The 16,617-nt window shown below is 48.9% G+C and overlaps 1 protein-coding gene across 1 annotated transcript in view; it reads left to right on the top strand.

The window, feature by feature from the left end:
- FAM117A (family with sequence similarity 117 member A) overlaps positions 1–16,617 on the top strand; it is a 44,324-nt gene that overhangs the window by 13,173 nt on the left and 14,534 nt on the right. Inside the window, exon 2 of the mRNA XM_080826425.1 lies at positions 13,132–13,301. Coding sequence (XP_080682551.1) covers positions 13,132–13,301 — 170 coding nt within the window. The remainder of the gene's footprint in view (positions 1–13,131; positions 13,302–16,617) is intronic.

Raw genomic sequence — 16,617 nt, forward strand, 5'->3', positions numbered from 1 at the left:
TTACCCTCTAGTGATGGGTGTTGTCCTGTCCACCTCTGCCCCTGCAAGCACATGGAGAGAGGTGACCTGACCACTGTCCTTCTGCTCTGAAGTCCTCCTTGGTCTTGGGTGTACACTGATGGTAGGAAAAACCTCCTTCCCAATGTCCTGCCTTTCGAGGCTGTTTCTGGAGGGGGGGGGCATCTGATCGTACTTTTCAGAAGAGGTTTACCCTGGAGGCACCACATAACCTTTGAGCCTCCCATAAGAGATCGGAACAACTGGCAGGACCAGGGCTGCCACGAAGGGGCTGCCCTGGAATGTTGCCCGGCATGCTTTGGGGTTTTTCCACTGGTGGGGTGACGGCCCAGGAATTTGCCTGGGATTTGAGGTCAGGCTGGGTCAGGTACGGGATGTCGGAGGCCAGGTGGGATGGAGTGGACTTGGATGTCTCTCCGCGTTGCAGCCGGGGACACAGTAGTACCTGCGGAAGGAGATGGAGGTAACCAGAGAAGGCTTTCTGCAAGTGGGACAGCATGGTCCACACAGCTTTGTAAGGCGGCCAGGGCTGCAGAGTGACCCTAATACGATTTTAGACCCTGAAGGCAAAGCAGATCCTGTGACTATAACTTCCTGGTCCTGAATAATTGAGCAGCTGCTTCTTATGGAGCCCCTTTCCCCAGCCCTCAGCCCCAAGCAAGATGAACCTGAGTCAGTGTTCAGAGCAAAGAGCCTGACAGGTTCCAACCTAGTGAGGTGTAGCCAGTGAGCCAACCCACCGTCTGAGCTCTGATGTCTGTTTGCCCAGTCATGTGATCAGCCCTTCTGCCTGTGGCTAGCCACAGGTAAATTGAGTGCTGTTTATACCCTCCTGCTTGGTCTGGGAGCCCACGGCACAGCTGTCTGATCAGCCTAGGTAAGGCAAATCTCCTTTTGAATTTGTACCTCCCCCGCCTTCCCACTGAACTTATCTCACCCCAGATAATAGCCCTGATCTTTCCATTAAGCAGAATTGGTCAGTGGCCATCTCTTATTTACCCTATAATGAGAGTTGGGGAATTCTAGAACTAAGAGGAGGCTCAGACTCCTCTGCTGTACTTCCCTGCTTTCTGAGCCATCTGGGGGGCATGTCATTCTCTCTCCCCAGAGCTGTTCAGGGCGGACTCTGCGTAGTGGTCTTCCGCATCTGATTGGGGTCAGCGAGAAGGTCTTCCTTTCATCTAGCTGAATTCTCTCCTAACTGAAGTCTCTTTTCTTCCCTTTATTTTTGCATCCATACAGAAGACTGATAAATTCTAAGTCCTTCACCGTTCCCTGGGACCTACCTACCTACGTTCCTGTCAGCCACGTTTACCCATCTTCCATGAGATCTCACTGCTTTCTGCATTCCTGTGGCCAATGAATGCCCAGTGCTAACTTTGCCAGGCAGAGCCGAGGCTCTGTCCAGTTCCAGCTGTGTTTCTGGACCTGCAGGAGCCCTTTCATTCTGCCCACAGTCTTGTGGTCTTGGTCTTGTGACCGGGATCTTGTCACCTTTCTTAATTTAACATCGCCTCCTTCATTCGGTATCTTTATTCTACCTTGTCCTGATTTACATCTTTCAATTCCTGGCCTCAGATTAAGCTTCATTCAGGGTTTCGTTTCTTCCTGCCCACCTTCCCTTTCCCCAAATTAGAAGTCCAGAGCAGTGACTCAGTTGAATTTGACTACAAATTCTCTGACTACAACCTGCCAAGATTGAAACGCTAAAGGGTTTAAATCCTTGCTGAGGAGTGAACTGAATTTCCATCCTTCCAAATTAAGCTGGTTCCTTTTTTTTTCCCCCTCACAAGTTTATTTTGGAAGAAATTCAAACCTACAGAAAAGTTATAAGCACGGTGCATACCCATTTATCTTTCACCTAGACTCACCGATAACTTTTTGCTACATTTGTCAAATCTCTCTTCTCTCCTTCTGGGGATTACATATGTGTGTGTCTAGACTTATATATTCGTCTATATGTGTGTTTTATTTGTTTTGAACTGTTTGGAAATAAATTGCACATGTCATGACACTTTTTGCCCTTAGCCACAATGGTATCTGCTGAGAGTAAGGGCATTCTTCTACATAATCATGATAACATTATTATCCTAAAGAAATTATCTGTAATCCCATGTCATCTAGTATCCAGTCCATTTTCAAATTGCCCCTCTGATTGCTCTTGTTTGTTTGTTTTTTGTTTATTTTTTAAGTGTTTTTTTTTTTAAACAATCTCAACACCCAACGTGGGGCTGGAGCTTACAACCCCAAGATCAGGAGTCACATGCTCTACTGATTAAGCCGGTCAGGTGCTCCTTGTTTTTGCCTTTGAGCCAGAATCCAGTAAAGACTCGTTTGGTTATATCTTTTTATTTTTATTTATTTATTTTTTAAAGATTTTACTTATTTGAGAGAGTGAGAGAGCACAAGCAGGGGGAGCTGCAGGCAGAAGAAGAGGGGGAAGCAGCTTCCCTGCTGAGCAGAGAGCTACGCGTGGGGCTCCATCCCAGGACCCTGAGATCATGACCTGAGCTGAAGGCAACCGCTTCACCGACTGAGCCACCCAGATGCCCCGGTTATGTCTTTTTATTTTTTTATTTTTTTAAAGATTTTGTTTATTTATTTGACAGAGAGAGAGATCACAAGTAGGCAGAGAGTCAGGCAGAGAGAGAGGGGGAAGCAGGCTCCCCGCTGAGCAGAGAGCCCGATGTGGGGCTCGATCCCAGGACCCTGAGATCATGACCTGAGCCGAAGGCAGAGGCTTAACCCACTGAGCCACCCAGGTGCTCCCGGTTATGTCTTTTTAAAAAGTTTATCGCGAGTTCCCCTTCCACTCGTGTTTTTGGATTTTGGTTTTCAAGGACTTTGGAAAGCATGGACCAGTTCTGCCTTCTAGCTCTCCCACATTCTGGATTTTTCTGGCTGTTTTTTTTTCATGGTGGCATTTAGCTTGTTCCTCTATCCCCTGTATTTCCTGTAACTAGAAAGTTAGGTCTGGGGCCTGATTTGGTTCTGGTAAAACACTTCTGGCAAGAACATTTCATGGGTGAAGTTGGGTACTTTATATCACTTTCGGAGGTATATTAGGTCAGAGTGTCCCTTAAGAGTAATGGCTAAACTTGGGGCACCTGGGTGGCTCAGTGGGTTAAAGCCTCTGCTTTCGGCTCAGGTCATGATCCCAGGGTCCTGGGATTGAGCCCCGCATCAGGCTCTCTGCTCAGCAGGGAGCCTACTTCTCTTCCTCTCTCTCTCTGCCTGCCTCTCTGCCTACTTGCGATCTCTGTATGTCAAATAAATAAATAAAATCTTAAAAAAAAATGATACAGTTTAAAAAAAGAAGAGTAATGGCTAAACTTGATCATATGAGGTGGTGACCACCAGCAGATTTCCCACTGGAAAAATACATTCTTCTTTTGATAAGTGGTTTTTGATACTTTGGCATTTATTTAAACATTCTGTTCCCTGTAGTGTTTCTCCCAGTGGCTTGGCACCCACTGGTGGCTCTTCCTGTTTAAGAGATTACTTTGAGAGTTGCAATAAGGCTAGTTCTGAATTAGCACTAATGGACATGAGTATGGACATGAGAAGTTCAAAAGAGGAATAAAAATTATTTTTCTTTTGGGTTTGGAAATCATAGGTTGGGGGAAGGCAACAAAATGGGTTCAATCAAATTCTGTCAAAGACTAGGTGTTTTGTATGACTTGGTATTGATACTAAATTGAGTAATAGTTGCTTACAGATATATTGCTATCTGGCAGTTTCCTTCAGGTCAGGGGAAGGCAGGCAGGCTGGATGGAGCTAAAAATAAGTTGGTTCACAAAGCAGAAATTTTTTGACTATTTGGGAGTTAGCTGTAATTCTGTTTTCTTTTTCTTTCTTTCATGCAGTTTCCGCTCTTCTCACTAGAAGAGGAATCTCGTTTTTTTAATTGTCTTCTCCCCCTTGACTCACCCAAGATGCCCAGTGGGTAAAACAGGATTCCTGAGACCCAGGTATGATCACCCTGGTTCCTAGCAAGGGAAAGGACTAGAACCCTTCCAGCCCGTGGACTAGTTCCTAAACCAAAGCAGCCAGGCAGTGGTGACAGTTGAGTCTGACAGTGGAACGCAGGGGTGGGGATCCGATTGTCACAAGTCTTCTGAGGAAGAAAGATCTGTATCACAGGCCCCTACCTGTGACCTCTTGGAAGCTCTCCCTTCTCTTCCATAGATGAGTTCACGAGCGTATAGGGTGCGCGCTGTTAGAGTAGGAATCTGTAAGTTTCAATCACAGCTGTCCTCTCATGGGGTTTATTTTTTTATTTTTATTTTTTTAAGATTTTATTTATTTATTTGACAGATAGAGATCACAAATAGACAGAGAGGCAGGCAGGGGTGGGGGGGGGGAGCAGGCTCCCTGCTGAGCAGAGAACCCGATGCAGGGCTCAATCCCAGGACCCTGAGATCATGACCCGAGCCACCCAGGCGCCCCCTCACAGGGTTTATTAATGAACCTCCTTGATCTCTGTTTCTGCCTCTCCCTCACTTATCTTCCAAGACTACCTGAGAGCTGGCTGGATGTCGTGATTTCTTCTTGCCTTGATAGGAATCAGACTGTTGTGAGAAGTGGAGATCCTCAAGGGTTTATGCCTGTCCTCCTAGTTTAGAGATTGGTCACTCCCAAATAACCATTGGTGGGGACTTTTTTTTTTTTTTTTTTTTTTAAGATGGAGAGGGCCAGGCTATGTGCTATTTCTGTTCTTCTTGCAGAGGCCAAGGGACGGCTCCCAAAGGAAAGCCTGCTCCAATCACTAACTGCTAGTATTTTGTTTTGTTTTAAAGATGTTGAAATCCTACAGAACTCTTCAGAGAATTCAGATAAAGGGTGAAGAGTTCACACCACTTCCTTCTCTTCTAACTGCAGCTTCTTGAGAATCGAACAACCGTCTACAGAAATGCTGTCTGTTCCTTATCCATGCGCGTGCGCACATGTTGGGATCGCCCTTTTCCCTCCCTGCTGATACAGACTCAGTGTTCTTTCTTTCTTTCTGCACAGTGACCTCTCTAGATGGGTTTCTCCTGGCCCTTCCTTCAGCTTCCCATAGATGTGGTCTGCGTGCTGGGAAGTCAGACACAGAGCCCAGAAAGGCTTTCGCATGAGCTGCACCCTTAACTGTGGAATTAGTCATTAATTCAGGGCCCGGCTGAGTTCGTTTTCCATGTGTATACAACTATCATCACTCTTCTCTCTTTAGAGAAGCCTCCTTGGTCAGGGAAATGCGATGTCCCTCTTCTTTCCTTCTTTCTTTTTAACTCTTGTTTCTGTAGCTCCTTCTCCCTGCTGTGGCTGAAGTGAGCTCTCTGGTTGGTGTTGAGAGTGCTCGGAGCCCCAGGTGTAATTTTCCCAGCTGGGATGGATGGGGTCTCCTTGGGCTTTCCAAGGAGGGCTTCTTACTCTTGTACCATCATAAGTGGGGATTTCAGTTTGACCACAACTTCCCTCCCGAACCCACACGTCCCTGAGTTAAGTGGTTCAGTGGCTCTGGATCACACATCGCTCAGAAGATTGCCTGCAGTGTTTAATCCCAACACACGACTGAAATGGAAAAAGAATCCCTGTCAAGCTGCTGGAAGGAACTTCCCCTACTTACTGCCAATCTGTTATTGGGGAAATGTTTAGAAATTCTGATGCCCTGGTTTACTTTGTTCCTCTCCAGATTGACATATCCCCCCTCCCTCCTGGCCCCAGCAGAAGTACTGTATCATAGCTGGGGTGGGGTGGGGGTGGACAGGGCAGGGCAGGGCCTGCTCCCTCGGTGCCCAGCCTCGTGCCTGGCCTCTGCTTCCTCGGCTGCCCTGCCCCTGCCTACTCCTCTTTTCCAAAGGAAGATCCGTGGCAGAAATAAGCAGATGGCAGAAAAACACATATAATAGGATCTCATTTTATTAAAGAGATACACGTACATTTGTGCATGGGGAGAGACCAGGAAGGATGTGGACAGGCGGCGATCTCAGGGCCAGGGCCAGGCCCTGTTTTTATTTTTCACTTCTTGCTCATCTGCATTTTCTTATTTCCTCCAGCATAGGTACAGCTTCTGGTACCGCAAGCTTATCTCTCTTTAAGAGGAAAGGTGGAAGGCTGGTGCTAATAATGCTTCAGAGCCCCCACAGCGGGAGAAGGTGACTCGTGCCTCCTTTGTTAGACCAGCTAACTGTTGAGTTTGGGCCACGGGTATGAGCTCATTGGCTGTCCTTCTTGGGTGTTTTGGGTGGGGGAGAGTAGCCTCGTCTCATTTCCCAGGCTTCTACTTCGTTCGCTTCAGAGGTGGTAATGGCAGTGACATCGCCCCCCAGCTGGGACCCTTTGGCCAGCAGCCGCTTTTTCCCTGTGAGCTGCCAAACCTTCACGCCACACTCTGTCTCTGGCTAAGCCGAGAAAGGCAGCCCCAGAAGCCTCACTTCCTGCCTCGTCTGCTGCCTTCCCCTGACCCCCTCCTGCCCTTCTTCTCAGTGCTGTCATCCTCCTCCTCTGGGTTCCTGGGGCAGGGGTTTGCTGGCGTGGTCCGGCCTGAGCCAGGGACAGGAGGGAGGCGCAGAGAGGGTTTCCTGGTCCTTCTGAAGCGTTGTTCTCTGCGTGGCCCCCCCCCCCCCCCGGGATTGTGTCTGGTAGCCTGGCCCCTAGGGATCGCAGCAGCCTCGAGCACTTCACCTTCACCGGCAGCTTCTGGTGTTACTCCTCTGGTGTCAGCAGTGGTTATAGACGGGATTGGTGTGGGCACTCAGAGTCCTGCCGGAGGAATCGGTTGGTCCCTGGTGGTGCGCCGGGCCCCTCTTGGCCGCTCTTGGTCCAGTGTCTGCTCTGCTCTTCGCTTTCTGCCCGTGGACTCCTCCCCCAAAGCACAGACACCTGACCGCTGGCTGTCTGCACTCAGAGCCCCTGTCCCCGCAGCCTTATGCATGCAGCAGTTGGGAAACAGAAGCGGGTGGCTCTTGGCAGATAGCACCCAAGGCGTCTTATCTCCGGTGTGTGCTGTTTTGTTTTGTTTTTTCCATTTGCTGTTGCCCAAGAACCCCAGCATCCGCCGCTGCTCCGCTGCCTGGTGAAATGGCCTGGCCCCGTGCCAGGGTTCTTCGCCAGGTGGTTGGGCTGTGGAGGCGGCTGCATGCGATGGGCCGATAAAACCCCACCGCGCCGTAAACAGGACACTCCACCCTCCCGCAGGCACCCAGCAGGGGCCCCCGCAGCCTGCTGCTTTGTCATGGCCTGGCACGATCTGGGCGTCCCTGCTCAGACTGGGGAGCTGATGGTCCTCTTGCCCCTCCCCCGCCCCGTTTCCCAAATCCGAGAGAGGGGTACTTTCCAGAAATGAAACCAGTTCAGCTTCCAACCACAAACAGCCGTTGTGACTTCTCAACGCTTCTTCGTTGACCATAATCACACAATGGCGGGGCAGAACCCAGTCCCCAGATCTTTCTGGTATATTCCATGAGGGAGAAGCCCACGAGCTCCTGTTTCAACTATGCTCACTTGTGAGATTTCTTCGGGGACATTCCGCACAGAGCTAGGTCCCCTGTGGGCAGCTCGGGCACATGCAGGCAGCCTCTCCACCAGTTCCTCAAGGCAGTGTCCGTGCTGGGGTAGGCTGTCATTCTGTCAATGTGTCCCAAGGGACAGTGTAGCTGAAACTCATTCTGTGCGTCTTTTCTGGGCTGAGTCCTTTTCTAGGCTCCTTTACCCCACCTTATATCCTAAAGAATTGTGGAGGAGGGAGGGTTTAAGTGATGTTAACTGGTTCGACGTAAGCTTTCTAGTGAAGACTTCAAGCAGCTTTGCCTCTCACCTTCTGTTCTTGAGAGCATCGCTAGGAAGTACCGTAGGCTGGGCATGAGCTCCCACTTGCCAGATGGGAGAGCAGGCCCGGGGAGGTTGGGTGTTGTTGGCTGCAATCCCATCAGGAGGAACGTCAGAAGTGGGTCCTTTCGGAGCCTTCGTCAGAAGTGGGTCCCTCACATCTGACCTCTTGGGGACCACACTGCTCACACTCCACTGTCACCCCTTGGAGGATGGCACAAGACCCGTCCCTGTCTGATTCTAGCTTCGGTTTGTGTTGTGCTTGGGGGAAACTTGACACATGGGTTTAGCCCTTCATCGGTTTCAGCGCACACATCAGCAGGTGCTCGCCAAACCACTTAGGGTGAGGTTTCTGAGGTAAGTGGTGAGTTTTCGTTTCCTATCAAAATCGACTTTTTCAAAAAGTGCCCCCCTCATTTTCTGGGCGTGAAGGAAACATGGCATTTTAATTCTCTTCAGAGGTGTCGGGACATGCCAAGAATTGGGGGCTGGGGAGGGGAAGTGGGGACTTGCTAAGGTGTCTGAGACAGAAGGTGATTCTGTCACCTTGTGACTGGTAGGAGCTATGCCAGTGGTAGGATGTGGTCACCCTAGAAATAAGGCTGAGGCCCAGCTGCCTCCTTGAAGGAAAAGAAACTGAGGCAAGACCTCCAGGTTTGACTTGGATGCAGCAAGGTCCTTGCAGGTCTGGCAGAGAGAAGGGCATCACGGGTCACTGGTCCTGGATTAGGATCCTCAGTTTCTCTCCATTCCTGTCTCCCACCCCCATGTTGTTTTCTTCCTTTTTTTGTGTGTTTCTTTCTTCGTGTGTGTGTGTGTGTGTGTGTGTGTGTGTGTTTGGTATATGGAGGAGCAAGTTAGGACCCATGATGCCCTCAGAGTCTTTGTGAATCACTTTGGTCAAAGGTAGCCAGAAAGCATGTAGAGTTGACCAGAGTGGATGGTTGGATTCTCACCACATATTCTAGGATTCTGGGTCCTCCCTTACCCCAGGGGTACTGTGAGTATGGCCCCATCTCTGATTGCCACCCTTGAGCTTGGATTCCTACTGTAGCTCATGAGTAGGGTGGATTATGAGGGGTAGTGCGAACAGTTATCAAATGGGTGTGCTTTAAATTTTCCCTGGGAGATCGTAGAATGCCAAGGTTTCAAAAACTTTAAAAAAAAGAAAAAGAAAAACCCAACCAACCTGGAAAACAGAAAGTCAGTACAGACACCTGGATAATGCCTGCCATCAAAAGATTCCCTTCCCCAAAAAGGTGCTCTGAAGACAGTCCTTCCGGCAGGTGTCTAGGCAGGTGTCTCCTGCAACCTCAGAGAGTGTTTCTGATGCTGAAGGGCCAGGATCCCGAATGGGGTGATTGAGGAGGAAGGAGACTTGGGTTTAGGTGTAGGACTGCCTCAGACCTCATGGGCAACCGAGTCCAGTCTGAGACTGGCCCACTCTGGGCCTCGGTTCCCTTACAGTCCCCGCCCCCTCCCCCAGCCCCTTTTGGGGCTGATTGGAGAGTAAAGACCCAGAAAGGACTTTGCAGATGGGGTGAAATTTAAAAGTTCTCTGTAGGTACCAGAGATCCCTCATGGTCTCAGTAAAAGAAAAATCTCCAGGAGGCTTTTGCAGCAGTTTCTGGGGGAAGGCTGGGCGAGGCTGTTCGCAGAGATTCCCTCCTCACTGTTTTCCCCGCCTAGGAGTCCTGGCCCTCTTTTGCACAGCAATGAAGCAGCTGTCAGGATCACCACGTTCTGGCCTTTATGCCAGCCTCTTCCTCATCTGCTTCCCACCTGCCTCTCTGCAGCTCTGTCACGTGATCCCGTAAACTCACTTTCTGGGGCTGCCGCCTGCCTCATCCCTAGGCTCTCCTAGACAGTTTTGGAGGCCCACGGGGCAGCAGTGTTGTGTCTGACCAGCATGCGTCAAAACCTCCCCAAAATATCTGGGTTGCCACCTTTTAATCTTAAACCTAGGTTGGGAGAAAGAGTGGCTGACTGCAAATGGGGGACGTGAAGTTGGTACTTGAACCCAGCATGCCTGTCACTGACTGACTGGGTGACAAGGCCCAGGGAGAAGAGAGAGGCCAGGCCCTCCTGAGCCAGAGAAAGAAAGAGACAAGCAGCCCTGGGGGCTTTACTCGTGGGGAGGGGGTTGAGCATGGATGTGCAAGGCAGACAGACTTCGAATCCCTGATCTGATTAGAGTAGATTCCCTTGTAGTAACTTTTTTTTTTTTAATTTTATATGAAAACTTAGGCATCTGCCAATCACCAGCCCTGTGTTCTCGGCACTTTGTGGGGTACAAAGATAAATTAGAGACAGTCCTTGGCCACAGGTTATTTATTATCTAGGAGTTAAAATACCCATAATCCAAGAGAGAGGATTCTAGGTGCTAAAAGAGTACAAAGTGCTGGGGGAACTCAGAAAATTCTTCCAGGGAATCCAGCAGGCTTTGTGGAGGTGGAGACAATTAGGCTGGCCCGGACACATGGGGCAGATACCAACTCTGGGCACCTGTGCAAAACGTCAGAGGAGGGAAGGTACAGGACATGGTGGGAAATGGTGCATTGTGCAGCTTGTCCAGGACACAGAGACCTTGAGGAGGAGTGAAATGTACAGGAAAGGTAAGTGGGACCAGGACATAAGGCCTTTGGCTACTGTCTTCAAAAATGAAAATGAACCTTTGAAGAGTTTTAACAGAAATGTTAAAGATCTTTTAAAAGGGTATCTTGCAAAAAAAAAGGTATCTTGCAGGCCAATATATATTATTTGGAAAAGTGTTTATGGTATAAGGTGAAAACATATTGCAAAACAATATGTACGGCAAATGATCCCATTTTTAATTTTAAAGCACACACACAGCAGTCCGGCGGACAAAGGTGTATCTCAGCATTGCGGAGCTTATCTCTGGGTATTGAGAGTCGAGGTTTTTCTTTTTGTTTGTATAGTTCCTGACTTTTCTGCAGGTCACACTTACTACTATTGCAGTATGCCATTTTCTTCTGTTTTTTTTTTTTTAAGATTTTATTTATTTATTTGACAGATGGAGATCACAAGTAGGCAGAGAGGCAGGCAGAGAGAGAGGAGGAAGCAGGCTCCTTGCTGAGCAGAGAACCCGATGCAGGGCTTGATCCCAGGACCCTGGGATCATGACCTGAGCCGAAGGCAGAGGCTTTAACCCACTGAGCCACCCAGGCGCCCCATTTTCTTCTGTTTTAAATGAACACATATGATAACTGAGGGAGAGGACTCAGAAATATGCCAGGAATTAGATAAAAACAGCCTGAAAGTTATCCAGGCAGTAACATTTGTGATGTCCAGATTGTGGGCAGGGAGACCCTTCAAATGCCCAATAATATGGGAGTGGCTAAGCAGGCAACTCTATACCAACCTAGTGGGATATTATGTGGTCATTGGTAATGGCAAATAAGTAGATTGTTGATACTTGGAAGTGGGTATATGAAATGGGTAGAACAAAGCAGAATGTAATGTATATTTCACGTTGATTTCAACTATGTCAAAATGTGTATAAGTAGGTAAACAGATTTAGAGAGTATACAGTGTGGTTAGCGTCTCCTTCTCTATCATGGTAAATGCTGAACATAAATTTTACCACTTAATCATTTCAAGTTCATTATTCAGTGGCATTAAGTATGTTCACAATATTGTGCAAACCTCCCTACCATCCATTTCCAGAACATGATCATCATGCCAAGCAGAAACTCTGTGCCCATGAATACTCCCCATTCCCTTCACCCACTAAGTCCCTGTTCTAATTTCTGCCCCTATGACGTTGCCTTCTAGAAGTGGAATCATACAGTATTTGTCCTTTTGTGTCTGTCTGATTTCACTTAGTATCATGTTTCGAAGCTTCGTTGTATTGTAGAATGAGTCCGAATTCCATCCCCCTTTGAGACTAAGGGCCCATTGCATGTAGACACCACAGTTGGTTTAGCCATTCACCCATCGATGGACATCAGGTTGCTTCTACTTCTCAGTTGTCGTGAATGGCGCTGCTGTGAACATGAGCGAGCAAGACCCTGCTTTCAGTTCTTTTGTATGTTTACCTAGAAGCGCGATCACTGGATCATATGGTAATTTTATGTTTGACTTTTTGAGGAACTGCCGACCTGTTGGTGTGTTTTTAATATAAAGCTCTTCAAGTTTATTTATACCTACGATCCCCAGTTCCTTTTGCTCTGCTTAATGCACACACAAATTATCAAGGGATTGCCACAGATGTGAAAACATTTTGCTCTGTTGAAAGGAAAGAGTATTTACAGATCTTAAGATAGTAGAATTTTTTTTTTAAGATTTTTAAAAAAATTTATTAATTTGAGAGAGATACAGAGACATAGCTCAAGCAGGGGGAGAGGGAGAAGCAGACTCCCCACTGAGGTGGGACACACCCTCCACCCCCTTGATGTGGGGCTTGATCCCAGGACCTGGAAATCATGACTGAGCCGAAGGCAGACAGACGCTTAACCATCTGAGCCACCCAGGCACCCCAAGATAGTAGAATGTTCTGAATGTGGCTGTGGAAAGCAGGATCAACCCAGATGATTGAAACTTAACAGATTATTCCAGAACCCTTACATTTTATTAGCAGCCTCAGTTTTTACCATCTCCCAAAAAGCTTTAACCAAGGTAAAAATTAAATGGATGGATTTATTATTGCTTTATTTTTGTCCCATTTAGCCAGAAGAGGGGAGACAGAGGAGGGAGCCAGAAGACTGATTTTCCTAAGCTAGATTCCTCCATCCCGGATGGTTGAAAGAAGTTCTATTGTTCTCTTTGTCTCAGTCACCTAGGTTCCCTGAGCTAACCAGTCATGAAGGAAGTGTGAAGAGTCCTTCAGTTAATTGGGTTGAATTTGTGCAGTCCTCAGGAGCCCTGCAGTGGGTGCTGGAGAGAGGCAGGGCAGAGGATAAAAGCTTGTTTTGGGGCCCCTTAGAGTTCCCTCATTAATGATGGAAAACAGTCCTGCCCTCGGGAACTTAGTCCGAGACTTAGGAGTTCAGGGCTCCTGGTCCTTTAGGAACAGGAAAAAGAAGACATGTATAAAATCACCCCTTGTCTGAAGTAAAATGATGTAAATTGTTTCCAGTGATAAAGACCAGCTGGTTAAGTCAGGAAAGCTCTGGTCAGACTGTATTTGCTTTTATAGGCCTCTTCAAATAATCTCTTAGGATGGAGGTGGATACAAGTAAAGACATGGCTGTCAGGTGAAGTTTTCCTAGGAGACAGAGGATTGGTTACTCGTCTCCTTCCTCCATGCTGATGTCAAGGTGTGCGGGCTGTGCTCTCTTCCAGCCAGTGTCCCATGCTCCGTGGCCCCAGAAAAGTCAGTGTGTAGGCCTCAGCCGCCCCAGGTCCGGCGTACCTTCTCTCTGGACACCATCCTCAGCTCCTACCTTCTGGGCCAGTGGCCACGAGATGCCGACGGGGCCTTCACCTGCTGTACCAATGACAAGGCCACCCAGGTAATGACACGTTCTCCTAAGGGGATAGGGATGGGGGGCGGGGGCTGGCTCAGGAGGCCTTTGGTCTACTTACCAACTCTCAGTCACTGGCATGATCTGTCCTGGGTTTTGGCTGTACGTCTTCACCATGTGGCCTCTCAGCATCCGATACTTACCAGCTCAGTTTTGTCTGTAAACCTACCCTGAAAACGAGCTTGCGTCCCACCTGGCTGGTGGAAGAGAGAAGTCAGTCTGGGTTTCCCAGTCTGGCTTTGAGTATTTGTGTGTGGGTAAGCAAGAGTTGACTTTGGAATCTCTTCTAGGTTTTCAAAAATGAGATTTACCTTTCTAAAATTAAGCAGGCCAACATTCAACCGAGTTTGCATCAGACAATTGGGAGAGGGGGGCCAGAAAGTGTGTTGAGCCGGGATAGGTCCCCCTGGAGCAGTAGGAGTGGAAAGCTCTCAGATCGTGAAGACTCCAGCCCTAGCCAGCAGCCCATTGGAGTCCAGTGGGACCATTTGAGTCCTTTGGAGCCAGGTCCTCTCTGTCAGTATTTTTCTGCCTGGTGATCTTTTCAATAAGAATCCTGAACTTCGAAGGAAACTCCACAGATCACCTGGCCCATTGGCCAGTTTTTGAATAAGATAGTGTTCACCTGAGCAAGGGGTCATCTCCTATGTAAAATTATACAAAGATATTTCTTTTTCTTTCTTTCTTTTTTTTTTTTTTAGATTTATTTATTTGAGAGAGAGGGAGGGAGAGAGTGCACACGCAGGGGTGGGGAGGGGCAGAGGGAGAGAAAGAATTCCAAGCAGACCCCCTGCTGAGCCCAGAGCCCAACTCGGGGCTGTATCTCATGACCCTGAGATCATGACCTGAGCCAGAATCAAGAGTTGGACTCTCAGCTAACTGACTGAGCCACCCAGGCACCCCATACAAAGATACTTCTTTTTTTTTTTTTTTTAAAGATTTTATTTATTTATTTGTCAGAGAGAGTGAGCACAGACAGACAGAGAGGCAGAGGGAGAAGCAGGCTCCCCACTGAGCAAGGAGCCCGATGCGGGACTCGATCCCAGGACACTGGGATCACAACCCGAGCCGAAGGCAGCCACTTAACCAACTGAGCCACCCAGGCGTCCCACAAAGATACTTCTTAATCTGATTCAGGACTTCACCATTCTTAGCAGTTGAGTCCGATCTTTTCCCTTTTGACACATAAACCCATTCCTCTTCGACTTCAGAACAAACGACTTGTTCTCAGGAAAGAGGAAACAGGGTGGGAAGCATGGGGCCTCAGAAGCAGGCCCACATCCTGGGGGGGTCCTGGGCAAGTCAGCTCTTCCTTTGCAAGCCGGGAGCGTGTACCCGCTCGGCTTGCTCGCAGATGGGGTGACGGCCAAGTGTGAAAGTGTTTCGTTGCGCTCACATCCCCCTGCCTCTTCTGTGCACATCCCGTTGGTCCCTTGCTTTTATTTATTTAATTTTTTTAGTAAGCTCCATTTTCAAAGGTTGCTAGTGAACGTCTGAATGCCCAGTACTGTTCTCGGCATGTTGGAATGAAGGATAAGGAAATGAGAACAAGATTTGGCCTCTGTGAGTCTGGATGCCAGTTCCATGAAGGCCAGTGAACAGACAGCCAAGGGATGACATGGGGCCAAATGTTTGGCATGGTTTAGAGGAGAGAAATTCTCATGGGAATGCCCCACCTTGAACCAGAAAGAATTTGCCGCAGCTGAGATCAGTGGCCCTCTTTCGATCTACGGATAGAATGCGAAGGGAGGACACGCTCCAGTGGTGGACAGCAGGGGCCTGCCTCCTTGGAGCCCCAGGCACTGCTGTGCCCTGCATCCTTGGGAAAAGCTGAGTAAGACGCCTTCTGCTTTGCCCTCACAGGCCTGGAGTACACACTCCCTTCTCTTTGGAGAGGAGGGTTTAATTCAAAGAAGGTATCTAGTCAAGCAGGGCTTCCAGGAGGACAGGACCCGAGGCTCCTTCCGGTGTGCAATCTCAAGTGTGACATCCCCCTTTGTCAGGTGCGGGCTTCCCACCTCTCCCTGCCCCTGTCACTTCCGGCCACCGACCTTCTAGGAAGCCTCTACCCCACTCCTTGGAGAGTGTTCTCTTTGTCAACTCAAGGGAGGGTTGGCCTCAGATGTTCCCTGGCGGGATTTAGAGGCCTGGGCTCTAGGCTGTGTGTTTTTGCTCGGGCTCCAGCTGTAGGCCAGATCTTTTATATAACAAGTCTGGGCTTCTTGCCACGGCGAGACAGAGGTCAGCGATGCGCCTCCGTGGGTCTGGCAAGGCCAGGCTGTGCAGCTTTCCTCTTTTCCCGGGATGGGCTCCAGCCCTCGAGGAACTCTTAGCAACCTGTCAATATTGTGGCCGGAGTCAAGATGTGGGAGAATTCTGATCAACGTAGGCATCCAAACCAAAGTATGCATCCTGCCCATCTTTCAGTCCTGGCCTTCTGGAAATTTTTGGCTTCTAGACTTGGGGCTCCAGTCACATTTTTGCTTGAGGCCCCCACTCCTCCCCAGCCTGGTACAGGCTACCTCCTTCAACACTGGCATTACACCGGGAAGCCCTGAGGCTCTCCCGCCCTCTCCCTAAGTGATTGGTGTTCCTTCTCTCTGCAGCACGGGCATATCCCCAGAACCGACTAGAGATGAGGGAGGGGTTTTATTGGGGAGCTACAAGGGAGCATGGACAAAGGTAGAGGGAAAGTGGGGAGGCAGGATTTACCAAAGTCCTTGAAAGCTTTTATGTTGTTAAAAAATAAATAAATAAATTGAGGCCGGCACCTTTCCCTCCTTCCTCTGAGCCCTACCCCTGCCTTTGGCCTCTTCTCTTCCAGACACACCAGTGTTAGGACTCCTGCTGTGTCTGGCAGACAGGCCCTTGCTTCTGCCCTCCCGTTTGCCTCCCACCCCCCACCCCAGAGCCAGCAGCTAGAGTGTGTGCGTTTGGAAACCACATCAGCCCTGGTGTTCCTGGGGACATGCCTTGTAGCGCAGGCAGCAGCCGTTGTTAGGCTGAACGTCCTAGAGGAAACAAGAATGCTCCCCGTTCCAAGCAAGTTTCTGACCTAGGCAGCAGACACAGAGCACTTGTCATTTGGAGAGCCAAGCATGCTGCATTCTCAAATTTTTTTTTTTTTTTTTTTTTTTTGCATTCTCAAATTTTTCTCGCAAGATGGTTACTCAGATTATTTGGGGCAGGGGAGGAAGAGAGGGGGATGAGTCTTATTTGGTGGAATAGGGTGTTCTGTGAAGCTCTGCATGTTCTGAGCCTGGAAGAGCCACGGGAGAGAGCTGCCCAGGTCTCCCAGAGACAA

Source organism: Martes martes (genome assembly GCF_963455335.1).
Source record: "Martes martes genome assembly, chromosome: 16".
In the NCBI taxonomy this organism is placed as follows: Eukaryota; Metazoa; Chordata; class Mammalia; order Carnivora; family Mustelidae; genus Martes; species Martes martes.